Source organism: Rhineura floridana, chromosome 6 (genome assembly GCF_030035675.1).
Source record: "Rhineura floridana isolate rRhiFlo1 chromosome 6, rRhiFlo1.hap2, whole genome shotgun sequence".
Classification (NCBI taxonomy): Eukaryota; Metazoa; Chordata; class Lepidosauria; order Squamata; family Rhineuridae; genus Rhineura; species Rhineura floridana.
In genome coordinates this window covers 77,194,668-77,210,220 of record NC_084485.1, presented here as the reverse complement: position 1 = coordinate 77,210,220, position 15,553 = coordinate 77,194,668, and the positions used below count along the sequence as shown (strand labels likewise).

Sequence of the window (15,553 nt, the reverse complement as noted above, 5' to 3'; positions counted from 1 at the left end):
CACAGTTACACTTAAAGACAGACACTTACTACAACATAAAAAATATAATTTTAAAATCTATTTTTATCCTCCTAATTATCCTGTTCCACAGTTGCCTCCACTCCCATCTTTTCTATTCTCACACTAGGAAAGTGATTGTGGAAAAAGAGTTGGATCTTTTAATCAACCATGTTATATGACTAGGGACACCTTTGTGCTGTGCAAATTCCACAGCTATATGAAGTATTATAATTTGAATGAGCTAAATATCTGCAATATTATGGATAATTATAGCAAATAAACAATACAGGCCAAGTTATAATACTGACATAAAGTACTGCACAACCGTATTAGGACGCACACTGCTAATAGGGCAATAGTAAAATAAAAGAAGTTAATTTCTATTAACCTACATTGTCAAACCATATCCATTTACCCATCTGTGTAAATTTGATTCATATTTGAACAGATACAAATAATGTTGTTAAATTAAGAAATCCAAGAAATACAGAAGAGTAATAAAATATAACTGAGAAAAGCACTGATTTCTTCATTGTTTGCTTTATTCACCGAGTCCCACCAAATCAGGTAAAATCCTATGAGGCAAAGACTGTCTTGACAGTGAAATTGCACATGCCTATACTTATTTTCCCTTTTGATCTTTGCTTCAACCCTTGTTGTTTCTGCAAATTTTCAGCAAATAAACATGATACAGCAGTTTGTTCCCTCTGTTTGGATTTCCAACTAGGAGTTTGAACAGAAACAGTTTCCACAGATAATTAACATAAAGTAGTACGTACAAACATCTGGGGAATGAGTGAGCACCTGTAGTGCTTTCCATATTCAAAGTGCAGACAAACACCAGTGGATCCTCACAGCCACCATGGGAAGGAATATCTTCCCGTGCTACTGAGGGCGGAAGCCGAGATGGAAAAAAGTAACCTGCCCATAGTGACAGGAGGGATGAAACAAAGTAGCAACTCATATCCAGGAGTCCCCCCTCAACTTTATGCACTAAATTGTGCAACCTCAGTAAAAGTAGCAGAAGGATCCGTTTTAGGAACTGTTCACATCCATGCTCTGCATCTTTCCTTCCAGAGCACAGTCCCCACCAGCTGATTTCTTTTTGCCTCCCTCATGTTGTTTCTTTTGCTTCTTGGAAAGTTCTTGATCAATCGGAGCAGGTTTTACAAATTTTATCATTTCTTTTAGTCCTAGAGGAAGAAAAGCAGAATAAGAGAACAGAGTAAGCACAGAAGGGCCAAATTTCTGCAAAGCAAGAATCAACAAGAATCCTCCTTCCATTTGCGCAAACCAAACCACTCTTACACAGTTACCTCAACTGGTTTACCCCGTGACAAGGTGAAGTAAATAGGTGAGAGGGACACATCTAAGCTTACCCTCTCTTTCCAGCAAGACCACAACTAGTAATGTAGGCCATAGTTATTAAGAGAACCCACTCAACATTTTATACGCTGTTCCTAAACTGGTGTTGATGTTCTTGGGCAGGAGGCTAGCACTCAAAAGATGCATTGTAGAACTTTTGAAATGTTATGGCTCAGTAAAACTAGCAGTTACAATGGATCCTCTTTATCTGGTGTTGAGAGAAGATCCAGCGCAAGTCACACTGTATAACCTCCTGCTCTAGTCAGGCAAAATTATCTTAATTATTTTAAGGTTTGAGAAGAGTAGGTAGGCTCAGACAACAAAGGTAATTTGATGGAACAAAATAGATGGATATGGGGAGGGTAGCTAGCATTTTCCTTTTATTACCTGGTGGCATGAAGTCCCTTAATTTCTCTGGTACAATGATTCCTTCGTCTGTCTGATAATTCTCGAGGATGGCACACATAGCACGTGTTGTGGCACACATCGTGGCATTGAGCATATGCACAAATTCCACCTATAAGAACAAAACCTATTGCATTCTGAGAGTTCCCCAACAAGCAAAATCAGCTGCAAACAAACACATCTTGGAGGAGGATAAACACCATCTCTAAAATAACTGCCAATAAAGCTCACCTTCCATTCTAATATTTAATCATCCAGACTGGTGAAGTCTTCAGTCTAACAAACATAATTGCTCTGATTTAGGAACGCTGTAACTAACATGCTCTGGCTAACCAATCACTCTGCAACAGGCTTGCTTATCTACACATTTGGAAGCCATAAGGTAGATTGGATCACCAGTCAGACTAGATAACGTCTCATTTTCCTGTGATTAGTTGTGACAATGAAAATAAATGAGTTTTGCCTTTAAGTGTGTTGTTATGAATGCAGATTTATCTATTAATATGCAATATCTAAATACTCTTAAGCACCTATTATAGGTTTATTTATTTATTGAATTTATATCCCGCCCTTCCTCCTGAAGGAGCCCAGGGTGGCAAACATGAAACTATATAACAAAGAAAAAAAAACAGTTTAAAATATTCTAAAACACAGCTTAAAACACAGCACGAACCTGTCCAAGCACCTTGTCAACGTCCTCAAGCTGCACCAACTGAAACTCACCCAAGAAATCGGGACAAGGCTGTGCTCTGGATACCTCGCTTGATTCTGTCCCTATCTGGGCAGGGATAACCTGGCTTCAGTGGTCCATGCTCTGGTAACCTCCAAATTAGATTACTGCAATGCACTCTACGTGGGGCTGCCTTTAAAGACGGTTTGGAAACTGCAGTTTGTGCAAAATGCAGCAGCCAGATTGGTAACAGGGACCAGAAGGTCTGAACATATAAAACCGATTCTGGCCCGCTTGCATTGGCTGCCTGTATGTTTCTGAGCTCGATTCAAGGTGCTGGTTTTGACCTATAAAGCCTTACATGGCTTGGGACCACAATACCTGATGGAACGCCTCTCCCGATACGAACCCACCCGTACACTACGTTCAAGATCAAAGGCCCTCCTCCGGGTGCCTACTCCAAGGGAAGCTCGGAGGCTGGCAACAAAGGAGAGGGCCTTCTCAGTGGTGGCCCCCAAATAATGGAAGGATGTTTTTGACGAGGTGCGCCTGGTGCCAACACTGTTATCTTTTCGGCGCCAGGTCAAGATTTTCCTCTTCTCCCAGGCATTTTAGCATCTGTTTTATACTGTTTAAATTTTTAAATTGTGTTTTAAATTATTTTTATAAGATCTGTTTTAAATTGTATTTGTTTTAATGTTTTTAGTTACTGTAAACCGCCCAGAGAGCTTCGGCTATGAGGCGGTATATAAGTATAATAAAATAAATTAATTAATTAAAAGCAGTTTTTCATCAGTGATCTTCAGGATGCCAGGAACAGTCCTCTTCAACCATTGGTTGCATGCAATAGAGTCACTACAGAAGCACAATAGCTTCTGCTTGTGTAACAGAATTACCTTTCCCTCTTCTCCCCCTGTGCAACCCCCAACACCATCCCCAAATCTGCTTGGTGGGATTTCCACAACTCACTGGAGCAGATATGGCTGCGGGGTGGGAACCACAGGGGAGGAGAGGGAGAAGTATGATGTGCAAGCAGAAGTCATTCCATCAGCACAGTGACTTTGTTGGATACAACCTTATGTCTTTTAAATAAAAAGTCTATTATAAAGGGAAAGTCCAATCTTTACTAATTCTTTCGGTCTCAATTTCTACATTCTCCATAATTTTAAGGGATCATATTTTTAATATTCTCATGTTAGAGGTCCTAGGGATCCTTGCTGAAAGTTCAATAATTCTCAATTGGCACATGGACTATTCTTAAACTGGATGTTTCTATAGCAGCATCACAGGAGAAAAAGTGAGACAAAATGACAGAGAACCTAGCTCTTTATGTAACAATATGGAAATTAACTGTGTCTTTCCAATTCTTGCTAGATCTCTAGAGCAAATATCAGTGCCAACTTGTCTTCCTAGTAAGGATTCAAAATGGCAATCTTTGAGGCAATCAACTCAGATGAAGAATAAAAATTCAGACTAGCAAAAGGGTACAGTATGTAAGTAGCAGTACCTTCCAGAGAACCCAAATAACTACTGGCTAGAACACCAATTAATTGGTTACAACGCTCCAGGACGGCTAAAAGATATAAAGCAACCTACTTTGTCCATCATCTTCTTGGTTTGTCCATAGCGGATCCGTAGCCGACGGGCCTGATAGTCAGTACAGTTGGAGCAAGAAACAAGTTCACGGAAAGCTCCTGAACCTGGGAACCATGCCTCCAAGTCCAACTTCTTACTGGCAGCGTGATTTAAGGAGCCTGTAACATCACGAGGCAGCATTCAGGCACTGATTCAATACTGTAATAAGGAGAACCTTGCAGTTTAAGAACGTAAGTACTTATAGCCAACAGATATTTCTATCAAACTTTAAAAAGCAAGGAAATTGGGCAGCTATAGTGAATGCAACAGGGGAGCAGGAGACCTGACTTCCTCTCTACTGGACTGCCCTACAAATTTGTCAAAATGGAAACACAATTTGGGTTGGTCTTTCACAGTCCAATTCACTTCCTGTGTAGCTTGGAAGAATTTGGTAACATGTGACCCTGAGCATATGGGGAGTGGCGCCAACACCTGCCATCTCGAAAGATGGAGAATTACATTTTTGTATGTTTGTTGGTGGTGTTCTTACTTTGCTTCCTTTCTGTGTTACTACTGTTTCTACAGAGAATCTAAACTAGAAAATTATATTTCATTATTCATCCTAAAAATCTGTGTCAAATTTATTTTTATTAACTGCAAAGCCTTTTTATTGGTTGATGTCATATGATGGTGAAGATAGCCTTTATTGTTGCAAACTGGAGGTTATGCTCTATTTCTATTGTGGGCGCATTAACAGGCCAAGTTTGTTTTTCCAACAGCTAGAGTCATTGCTTATGTAGCAACATATTGTAATCCGTCCGATTTTACATCAAACTGCAGTTTTGGATTCAGCTGTTAATGCGCCCACAATAGAAATAGAGCATAACCTCCAGTTTGCAACAGTAAAGGCTATCTTCACCATCATATGACATCAACCAATAAAAAGGCTTTGCAGTTAATAAAAATAAATTTGACACAGATTTTTAGGATGAATAATGAAATATAATTTTCTAGTTTAGATTCTCTGTAGAAACAGTAGTAACACAGAAAGGAAGCAAAGTAAGAACACCACCAACAAACATACAAAAATGTAATTCTCCATCTTTCGAGATGGCAGGTGTTGGCGCCACTCCCCATATGCTCAGGGTCACATGTTACCAAATTCTTCCAAGCTACACAGGAAGTGAATTGGACTGTGAAAGACCAACCCAAATTGTGTTTCCATTTTGACAAATTTGTAGGGCAGTTCACTATAGCTGCCCAATTTCCTTGCTTTTTAAAGTTTGATAGAAATATCTTTTGGCTATAGGTACATTCTTTAACTGCAAGGTTTTTTGCCTATTAGTGAATTTCCCTGCTTTTTAGTCCAGGAGATAAGAAATGGGATCCTGTGCAAGTTTGCTGAGAATGGATTGATCATTTGCATGCTTACTGAGTTCAGTGGGATTTACTCCCATGCAATCATGCTTAGGACAGGTAAAACTGAGCATGGGGAGGGAGGCCTGGAGTGCGCAGGGGAGGAGAGGAAGGAAGAAGGGAGAGGAGAGGAGAAGGAAGGGAAAGGCAGATCTGATCATTTGCATCTTATTGAGTTCAATGGGATTTACTTCTGTGCAATCATGGCTAGGATAGGTAAAACTGACCATGGTGGAGGAGGGGGGGAGGGGAGAGTAGAGGGAAGGAAGGAGGAGGACAGGAGAGCAGAAGGAGGGGATTGGAAGGGGAGGGGTGAAGGAAGGGGGAGGCAAGGGGAGCTGATGGGAAGGAGGGGGAGGGGTGATCATCTGCATACTTATTGAGTTCAATTGGATTTACTACCGTGCAATCATGCTTGAAAATGAAATGGACTGCCTTCAAGTTGATTCTGACTTATGGCAACCCTATGAATAGGGTTTTCATGGTAATCGGTATTCAGAGGTGGTTTACCATTGCCTTCCTCTGAGGCCCAAGGTCACCCAGTGAGCTTCATGGTTGTGTGGGGATTTGAACCCTGGTCTCCCAGATCGTAGTCCTAGAATAGGTAAAACTGACCACAGGGGGAAGAGGAGGGGAGTGGGATGGGGAAGGAGGGGATTGGAAGGGGATGGGGATGGAGGAATAAAGGAAGAAAGAGGGAAGTGGCAAGAGGGTGGGGTTAGGAGGGAGGAGAGGGCAGTTTTGATCATTTGAATGCTTTTTGAGTTCAGTGGGATTTACTCCTGTGCAATCATGCTTAGGATAGGTGAAACTGACTTGGGGAAGGGGCAGGGGGGAGGAGGGGGGCAGGAAGGGGAAGGGAGGGGAGGACATTTGGTGGGTGGGCACTAGGCAGAGGGGAAGCCCCTTTCCTTTCCAAAAGGAAAACATTGTGAACAGTATCATTCTTTTTCAGGGTTTCCCCCACCTTTTTATTCTACAGCAGGCACATGCAGCCTCCCACCCAAATTTAAACCAAAGCTATCCCGGGCCACATCCACACCAGGCCTTTATTTCACTTTGGACAGTCATGGCTTCTCTCAAAGAATCCTGGGAAGTGTAGTTAGTGAAGGGTGTTGAGAGTTGCTAGATGCCCTGTTCCACTCACAGACCTCCAATCAGAGCGGCTGACTGTTAACTCTGGCCATGGGAATTCTGTCAGGGGAATAGGAGTCTCCTGTCAACACCCTTCACGGACAGCGACCATTTGCCTCTTGAGTACTTTTTTACTACCCGTGGCAAAGTCCAACTATATAAATCACCCCCGATTTTTACAAATTTATCCTCACTGACCACATATAATAAAGTTAAATGGTCCTCTAAATTTGGCCAGCTGTTCCTCCATTTTATTCAACTCCCTCGTACAGTCCAGCTTGTAACCCAGCTGACCTCGACTACCTCGACTGCTTTGTCGAATGTAGGCCTGACCATCTATGAGAATCTGATGCAATCTGCGAATGCTCTACTCCATAAGATTACGGTGCCTAACCGTGGTCGCTCGAAAGTTCCGCATAACCGCTGGTTCGACAAGGACTGCAGAGATGTAAAGCGTACAATTCGATCAGTCTATCGTGACTATCGCAATAATAATGAACGTCAGCTTCTGCATTCATACTACGTATTGCTTAGAGAGTACAAGAAACTTATAGCCAAAAAGAAATATGAGGCTATGCAGGAATCTTGGCGCTTGCTTGAGGCTGCAATTGTTACTCGTAGCTCCAAGACCTTTTGGCAGTTAGTATCTGGAGCCTTATCCAACTTTAACGATAGCCCGGGTTGTTTCATAACTGCCGATACCTGGGAGCAACATTTTCGTGCAGTATTCAACAATGAGGACTTTATAGACTCCCAATTTTCTCCCCTTGACTTGTCTGACACTCCCGAATGGCCCCCAGTTGACCAGATACCATTGCTGAGTTGATTACGCAACTCAAAAATGGCAAGGCGGCTGGCCCAGATGGTATTCCTCCTGAACTACTTAAGTGTAATATTAGCTGGTGGGCCTCCATGTTGGCCTCTGTATTTACGCTTATTAAATCTGGAATGATCCCAGTCTCTTGGCTTAAGGCTTTTATCATCCCAATCTACAAAAAAGGCCCAAGGAATGATCCAAACAACTATAGGCCTATTAGCCTACTCTCGGTGGTAGGCAAGATCTATGCCAGCTACCTAGGCAATAAACTGAAATTATGGGTCAGCTCCAATAATATCTTGGGCCAAGACCAGATTGGCTTTAAATCAGGACACTCTGCTTTGGATCATTGTCTACTCTTGGCGCAGAAGGCTAATAGATTCTCTAAGCCACGTGGAGGCAAATTGTTTGTTGCCTTTATTGACCTAAAGGCAGCTTTCGATTCTATCTCTCGCTCCCGTCTTTGGAAGAAATTAGAATCCCTTCATATTGATAGGAGACTTCTTTGTCTGATAGCAGCTCTATGTCACAATACCTCGGTTCGGGTTCGATGTAACCTTCAAGGCCATCTTTCCCATGAGATACATTCTACCCGAGGAGTCAGGCAAGGATGTGTACTAGCTCCTATGTTGTTTAATCTATACCTAGCCGATCTTCCCTCAGCTTTGGATGTCATTCAATCTCACTCCCCTAAATTAGGTGATGACAAAGTGCAAATCCTGCTTTATGCGGATGACACAGTTCTACTATCACGAACCCAGCTGGGTCTAAAAAGACTTCTTTCTGGCTTTGCAGCCTATTGTAATGACAACATCTTAACTATTAACCACGCTAAGTCTAAGGTGATAGTGTTCTCAAAGAGGAAGGTAAGATTCCCCTGGTACTTAGGCTCCACTAAAATTGAGCAGGTAAATTCTTATAAATACCTCGGGATCTGGTTTCAAGAGTCATGCTGTTGGACTTCTCAGGTTAATTATATAAAAGCAAAAGCGACTAAAAATTTAGGTGCCATAACTCGTTTTTATTTTACCAACGGAGGAAAATTTGTTCCGGCAGCCATACGTATAATCCGTGCTAAAATTATCCCATCATTGCTTTATGGGGCCCCTATTTGGATTCCATATTACAAAGGGTGCTTGGATGGTAACCTCCATCCTTTCTTAAGAACTATTTTTGGTGTTCCCAGATGCGTTTCCGGGGCTACACTTCTGCTGGAAGCAGGATTAAATTCTATTCAATGTTTAACTTGATTATATACAATTTATTTTTGGCTCCGCTGCTCTTCCATACTCCCCCCCGAATCTTACGTTAGGCGAGTCTTAAATCCTTCTTTTAATTTATCATGGCCTAAATTGGTCATGGAAAAAGTTTCATCAGCCGGTCTCTCCCCTCCAGAACTATTAAATATGGAAGTTACAGCCGCTAAGGCATTGGTAAAACGCAGATTATTTGATATAGACAATCAAGAGCTACTGGTCAAGGCATCCGGCCCTTGTTCTCCTCAGGCGTTAGGCCTGAGTGTTCTACCTTATGCCGATGGGATGCGTTACTTATTTTGGCTAACTGTCCCTAAATATAGGAGGGCTTTTACTTTGGCCTGCTTTGATGTCCTCCCCTCGAGACTTCTCGAGGGCAGGTTTGATAAGACTCCCAAGAAATCTTAGGTATTGCCCATGTAACGCACAAGAGATTGAGACCGTCTCGCATGTTTTATTTTACTGTGAATTTTATGATTGTCTTAGAAATGATCTTTTATCGCCAATTCTTTTATCATTCCCAGGCCGGTCTAAAAATACACTTTTAACTGTTCTTCTCCAGGGCTCTGATGAATCCATTACCTTATGCGTAGGCAAATTTATAAATCAGGCCATGCAGAAAAGGAAGAATTTGCTTAGGCTCAAGTCCTGATTTTATTTATTGTTATTGATAATGTTTTATTGTATGTATGTGTTTTAATTGTCTGATTGCTGAGGTCTGTGGACTATGCAATAAAGAATTTGAGTTCAACACCCTTCACAAACTACACTTCCCAGGATTCTCCGGGGGAAGCCATGACTGTCTCATGTGAAATCAAAGTCTGATGTGGGTGTGGCCCCGATTAGGTAAGCCAAGCAGCTGTGAGTCTGGCTTTTAGAACACTGGCAGTTGGTTCTTACTGCGCATGCCCGACATTATCATTGAGTTCAAGCCAAAATTTCTTAAATTAATTAAACATCAGCCAGGCATTTTTTTAACTTTTAAACTGCAGAGGATAAAGGTCAGAGTATGGGGCAAGGTCAGTAATAGGGTTACAAGTACTCTGTGAACATGGCTGATTTTTTATTAATTTCAACAGATTATGAGAATTCTGACACAAAAAAGTCCAAAAGGGGTCTGGTTTTTCTCTCTCTCTGTTTATACTTTGAACTCTAGATTCTCTCTGACTGTTTTGTGCATCACAATGAAAATTTAGAGGGTTATTAAACAAGTGTTCCTGAGTTCAGGATTATAAGTTTTATAAGGTTTTGTTTTGAAATGAGCTTATGGGAAGGATCAGAATGGCATGGGGGGTATTTTCAATTTAACATTGCGGAATGTGAAAAACCCATGCTGGCTATAGTATACAGCCACTCTTGTGGCTGTATAATACATACCCGAGACAATATTCACAATATGGTAAGGGATGCCCAGAGATTGATAGAACTCTTCAGCAGCTGCAATCATTTCATCGAATATCTCCCAAGACTTGTTATCATGAGGTGATGCATAGACAAACTGCTCGATCTAAAGTGGATCAAGAGCAGAAACAAACTTTAGAGCGGGAAACAAAAAAGAGGGTTACAGTATTTTACTTTGTTAGTGCCAAACACACAAATATGGAAGATAGTGGAAAGACAGCCTGAACATAAGCATAACAAGCCCTTTTGTCTCCCTCACTCTAAGATGACCTGATGTGTTATTTACCTGCACAGCAATCCTTCGTAAAGATTAAATAGAAGAGGAACTCAAATCCTGGAATATAATAACTATACTGTTCTGTATCTTGGGATTACCTAACCTAACACCAAACCCTAAAGTCAGTTCCTTTGAGGACAATACTGGGTCCCTCGGCTTCTAAAAGTATGAAAAGTCAGGACAAAAAAAACCCCTCTGCAAATTTTATTAAAAATATCCTTGCCAAAAAGAAATAGCAATATAATAAAACAACTTCTGAACACAATAATAAAATGGAGACGAATGCAACTTAACAGCCTAATGCAGCCAAACAATGCTTTCAGTTGCCAGATAAACCAGCTTCTAAGCACTATAACATGATATAGCGTATACTGAAACAGAAAAAATGGCTAATAGCCTACTGCATATAAACAACCCTTTCAGTTACCATAAACAGTCTATTAGAAATGAACAGCACTTTCAGTTGCCAAAAATATTTAGACCATGCAATCTTCTTCAGTAGCACATCTTGAAATGTAAAACAACACACTATCTGAGGATTGAATCAAACTAAATCACTGTACAAGTAGAACGAGTTCCATTCACGCAACCTAACTTCACCTCCCTCTCCTCCTCCTCCTCCTGCCCCCAAATCTGCTCTGGAGGGGAAGTTCCGTTGTGCAAACAGAAGTCATTCTGATCACATAATGACTTAGCTAGATGGAACCCTGGATAGAAAGGAGCTTTTGCTGCTGCAATACCTTTTCAAATTGGTGCACACGGAAAATGCCTCTGGTATCACGGCCATGTGAACCAACTTCCTGGCGGAAGCAGGTAGACAGCCCAGCATATTTGATGGGAAGGTCCTCTGGCTTCAGCCATTCATCCCTGTGCAATGCAGCAATTGGCTGTTCAGATGTAGCAATCAGATATTTCTCATCAATAGTGTTATCATCACTCTTCTCACTGCCTTTGCCAAGTACCTGAGAAGTGGAAGAAATTAGTGCATTAGACCAGAGCAGCAAGATGTTATATAAATGAACTGGTCCATTTCAAACTAACAGCAACTTTCAACCAGCAGAAAAATAACAGATATCTATCCACCACTAATTTAGCAAATAGAAGTATTCATATATTTACGATATCATTCTTTGAGACAGCCGATTTAGTGTCAGGATTTCAAGTCAGTGCCTCAGATGCTCTCATTGTTTATATAAGCCTACATTTCTTCAGTCCAAATGTCTACCTCTATCACCTTTCAGCATCCCAACTCTCTTAACCTTCACATCAGCTGCCACTCTGATTTCTCCCCAAATTCTGTTGTTTCCCTGTTAAGGGGGGGAAATCGGCAGGCTTCAAAGGCAAGTCAAATGAAATCAAGCTCACTTTCCAGCTCTGGGAATCAGATACGTTCACAGACAAAGTGGGCCCTTCCAATGAAAGTCCTTGCAGACTAAACTACTGCTTGCTTAGCTAAAACTATCAGCAATTACTTTTCCATATGAAAACTTCAATAACTGTCCAAACCTCCACTGACAAACTCCCAAAGAGGCCAAAATACTTTAGTACTTCATGGTACCTTAGAAATGGATCCAAAAATGAGGAAGATATGACATGATACCTATAACTATTAGAAATAATGGTAACAAACCCTTTAAACTACTAGCCTGACATTCCTTTTTATTATTATAAATTATTAGCACTGACTCTGGTTGATGATAGAAGCACTTTTTAAAGAAAAAGTGTGCAGATGTTTGAAACAAACATCAAATATTGAAATACAGCCATCCTGTTGAAAGTTTACCTGCAAAATTTGAAAAATTCCACATGACTCCATGAACAATCGGATTACACATTAATAAGATAAGCAACATAAAACTTGTTTAGAAGCTAATACAGAGTGCTACTAAAAGAGTAATCTTATCCTTCCACCTTACCTTGTAGAGCTCTTCATCAAATTGACTTAGCTGCGCCACTTCCTGCATCACCTCTTTTCTCATGAAGAAAGGTGTGTAAACAGGAGTGTAACCTTTGCTGAGCAGCGTCTGCAGGGCATACTGAATGAGTGCTTGCTCTAGAAAAACCAGGGCACCCTACAGAACAACAAACAAGGGAGTAGGTAGGTCAACATTCTGCTCCAAAAATCTCTCAGGTCCTCCCAAGACCTCCCTCTTGAAATGGCACTAGCAGAAACTTTGTATTCTGACATTCTTCTATAGCTTAGATGTTCACACAAAGTGCCTTAGGAATGTTTTTTTGCTTTGGAAAGCAGGGTATACGTTTCTAAATAAATAAGTTTACTTTAGGGCTTCCAATTCCATTTTTCTCTCCACATTCCACAGATAAAGATTTTTAAGTTCTCACCTTAAGAAAGTATCCTCTGCTTCCAGCTACAATAGCTCCCTTTTCTCCCTCATAGCCATCCACCATGACAACCAAGTCCACATGAGAATACTTCTTCCTCACTGTGCAGTCTCCCCATAACCTCTCGACTTTGTTATCTGCATCCTACCCATGCAGTAAAAAGGAGAAAATGTTTTATTCTAGAGCTCTACTGAACAACTCAACAGAAACAATAATTTCTCAAGCAAACATCTCATGAACAATTAAATTTTATCTGTCCACATGCACAATCCTGGCTGACATTTATATGCATAGTAGCACTTAAATTGCCAGAAGCCTTCCTGCACTGCATTTGCTCTCTACTCGTGGCACATTGCAGCCTGCATTCCATAGACTGATCCAAGAGAGGCTGATGCAAGGGTTTGCTCTGCCCTGAAAAAGGGCAGAGGTGCAGACAAAGCAAGGACAAGATTTGATGGTCTGTTGGTTCCCTGCAATGCTGTCACAGAAGCACCCAACAGCGCTCTTAAGTGCTTTGCAAAATTACTACTTGCCAACAACTTGGATGAGTATGATGTCTCCACAGCAACAATCCAAGGCAATTACAGAGCTAAGGATTCCAATGCAAAATCCAGTCAACCCAGTATTATATCAGGTCCTCTCAACAATATTATTAAAAGAAAAATTGTCTTGTTGGACAAGAGGTTGGTTCCAAGCCAAATATCATGTCTGTTTCCCATACTGGGAGAAAGGGCGATATATAAATGTAATAAAAATAAATAAATAATACATTTTGTAAATGAGAACAGAATTTTGTGTTTATTTGGGATCTTTTACATTTGTGACTTCCGCCTCTATGGGGAACACCATTTTATAAAGAAATTGCATTCATTTCTTCAACCTATCTTCCTATCAGCAGGACACTCGAACACAGGTGCACAAAGCTACTACATACTATCTTCCATGCACATTGATATAAAAGGCATGGAATTTGCTCCTACCTCATCATTACTGATTGGGACAGAGGGATGAAGGAGATTTCCAATTTCTCTAAGGTTCTCAAACCGCTCTGCTTCCAGCTTCAAGCGCTCTTCATCACACTTCAGTACTGCTTCATCAATTAGAAGGCGGACTTTCTTTATCTGGCTTACTTGAAGACCCTGAAATACAAAGGAATCACTGGGAATGTCATAATATAAGGAAGATAAGAAGAAAAGAATACCTTGTGAAAAGCAAAACATCTTTTTAGTAACCATAATTCTACTGACTTTGGGTTCACCTTTCAGCTGACAGTTTAACATCACCAAGAATCAACACTAGTTCTATGGGACTCAGGGTAAATGGCAATACCTAGTCTGCTACTAACACAAGGCCAGATAAGAACTCTGGCTCACACACTGAGAGCCTCATCAAGGACTGGTTTTGCATTATGCAATATGTATAAATCTTAGAGAGAGCTGTGACACAAATTGAGGTCCAAAGGACAAGACTATAGCTGGTTGATGAAGTTTCTAATTCAAAACAGTTATTCAAGTCAACAGAATATCCCTGCCAAGAACCCTTTGTGCTACTGTCCAGCTGTCAGTGTTATGAACACAAGACATGTCTCCATTAAACAGTTAGGCATTTAAAAAGAGCAAGTGAGATCTGCAATAAAACACCACACTGTGAAGTGTTTCTATTCAGGACTGCAGTTAGCCAACCACGCCCTTTCCCAAAACACTCCATTCTACCATCACCCTGCCAAGAGTCAGCATTATGTGCTCATATGCTCCGTCCCCACTGGGCTGCTTTGGGACTGCTCCCCTTATGGTCCCTCCCTTTTTTGGTGCTTCTACAAATCTTAGGGTTCTCGGAAGCCTGCGGATGCTTTTCTCTTATGCACAGAAAATGCTGTTTGGACTACATAAGGATCCAAGCTAAGAGAATTAGTTGGCTGTTTGTATGTATAGGATCCCTCTCCCTTCTGAGTGTGCCTGCTAAAATAAGGGGGATCTATTGGCTTACAAAGATCCATACCTATCTTATTCTTATACTGAAAAATGGGTAATGCGACAAGCAGCATGGCAAATAGCTTATTTATTAAAATGCTTTTACCCACACTTTCTATTTCTATGGGATTCTCAGGGCGGCTTAAAATTCAAACCATTAAAATAACTTAACCAACCAACACTAGAACAAAAAACAACAATCCCAAACAGGGCAATTTGAGTTAGCAAGTCTGTCCATATAATGCATGCCTAAATGAACATATCTTGGCCCGTCACTGAAATGAACATAATGAGGAAGCAACTCAGATCTCCTAGGGTAGAGTTCCACTATCATACTACAATAGAGCTGAAAATACAACGCATGGTAAATTAACTGATAGATTCTACAGCTTTTAGAGTGTCTGTAGAAGCAGCTGCAAGGCTGCATGAGGCAGAAATTCTGTGACCCCTGACGTTACCAACATGGCAGATGCTGTATGCCCAGCAGCTGGTGCCTGGACAGAAGCTTGAGGAGGTCAGAAGGCTTAGCATCTTCTGTTTTTACTACAAGTGCACAGACAGTACAAGCTATGTTTCCTACTGAATCTCTGCATTTGGTTTTCTACTCCCAGAGAAGCAGCTGTTGCTGGGACAATAGCAAGCCATATAGGGATACAACAGCAAGTATGACTTTTTTCAAATGATCTATGATTTGACAGTAAACACACCCCTTTAAAAAACAAATATGTATTGTTACACTTATATCCTGCCTTTTCTCCAAGGAGCTCCAGCTGGTGTACATGTTTCTCCCTCACAAATTTATCCTCAAAGTAATCCTATGAAGTAGGTTAGGCTATGAGACAGTGACTGGCACAAGTCACCCGGTGAATTTCATTACCAAGTACAGAATTGAACCTGGGCCTTCCCAGTTCTTGTCCAATACAC

General features: G+C 41.0%; 1 protein-coding gene across 2 annotated transcripts in view; it reads right to left on the bottom strand.

The window, feature by feature from the left end:
- Positions 1-521: 521 nt before the first annotated feature.
- SARS1 (seryl-tRNA synthetase 1) overlaps positions 522-15,553 on the bottom strand; it is a 31,284-nt gene continuing 16,252 nt past the window's right edge. For both annotated transcript variants that reach the window (XM_061632516.1, XM_061632517.1), the window contains exons 4-11: positions 13,640-13,798; positions 12,660-12,803; positions 12,233-12,388; positions 11,057-11,278; positions 10,016-10,145; positions 4,037-4,194; positions 1,753-1,882; positions 522-1,193 (exon numbers count right to left, since the gene is read on the bottom strand). In XM_061632516.1, coding sequence (XP_061488500.1) covers positions 1,036-1,193; positions 1,753-1,882; positions 4,037-4,194; positions 10,016-10,145; positions 11,057-11,278; positions 12,233-12,388; positions 12,660-12,803; positions 13,640-13,798 — 1,257 coding nt within the window. In that variant the 3' untranslated portion in view covers positions 522-1,035. The remainder of the gene's footprint in view (positions 1,194-1,752; positions 1,883-4,036; positions 4,195-10,015; positions 10,146-11,056; positions 11,279-12,232; positions 12,389-12,659; positions 12,804-13,639; positions 13,799-15,553) is intronic.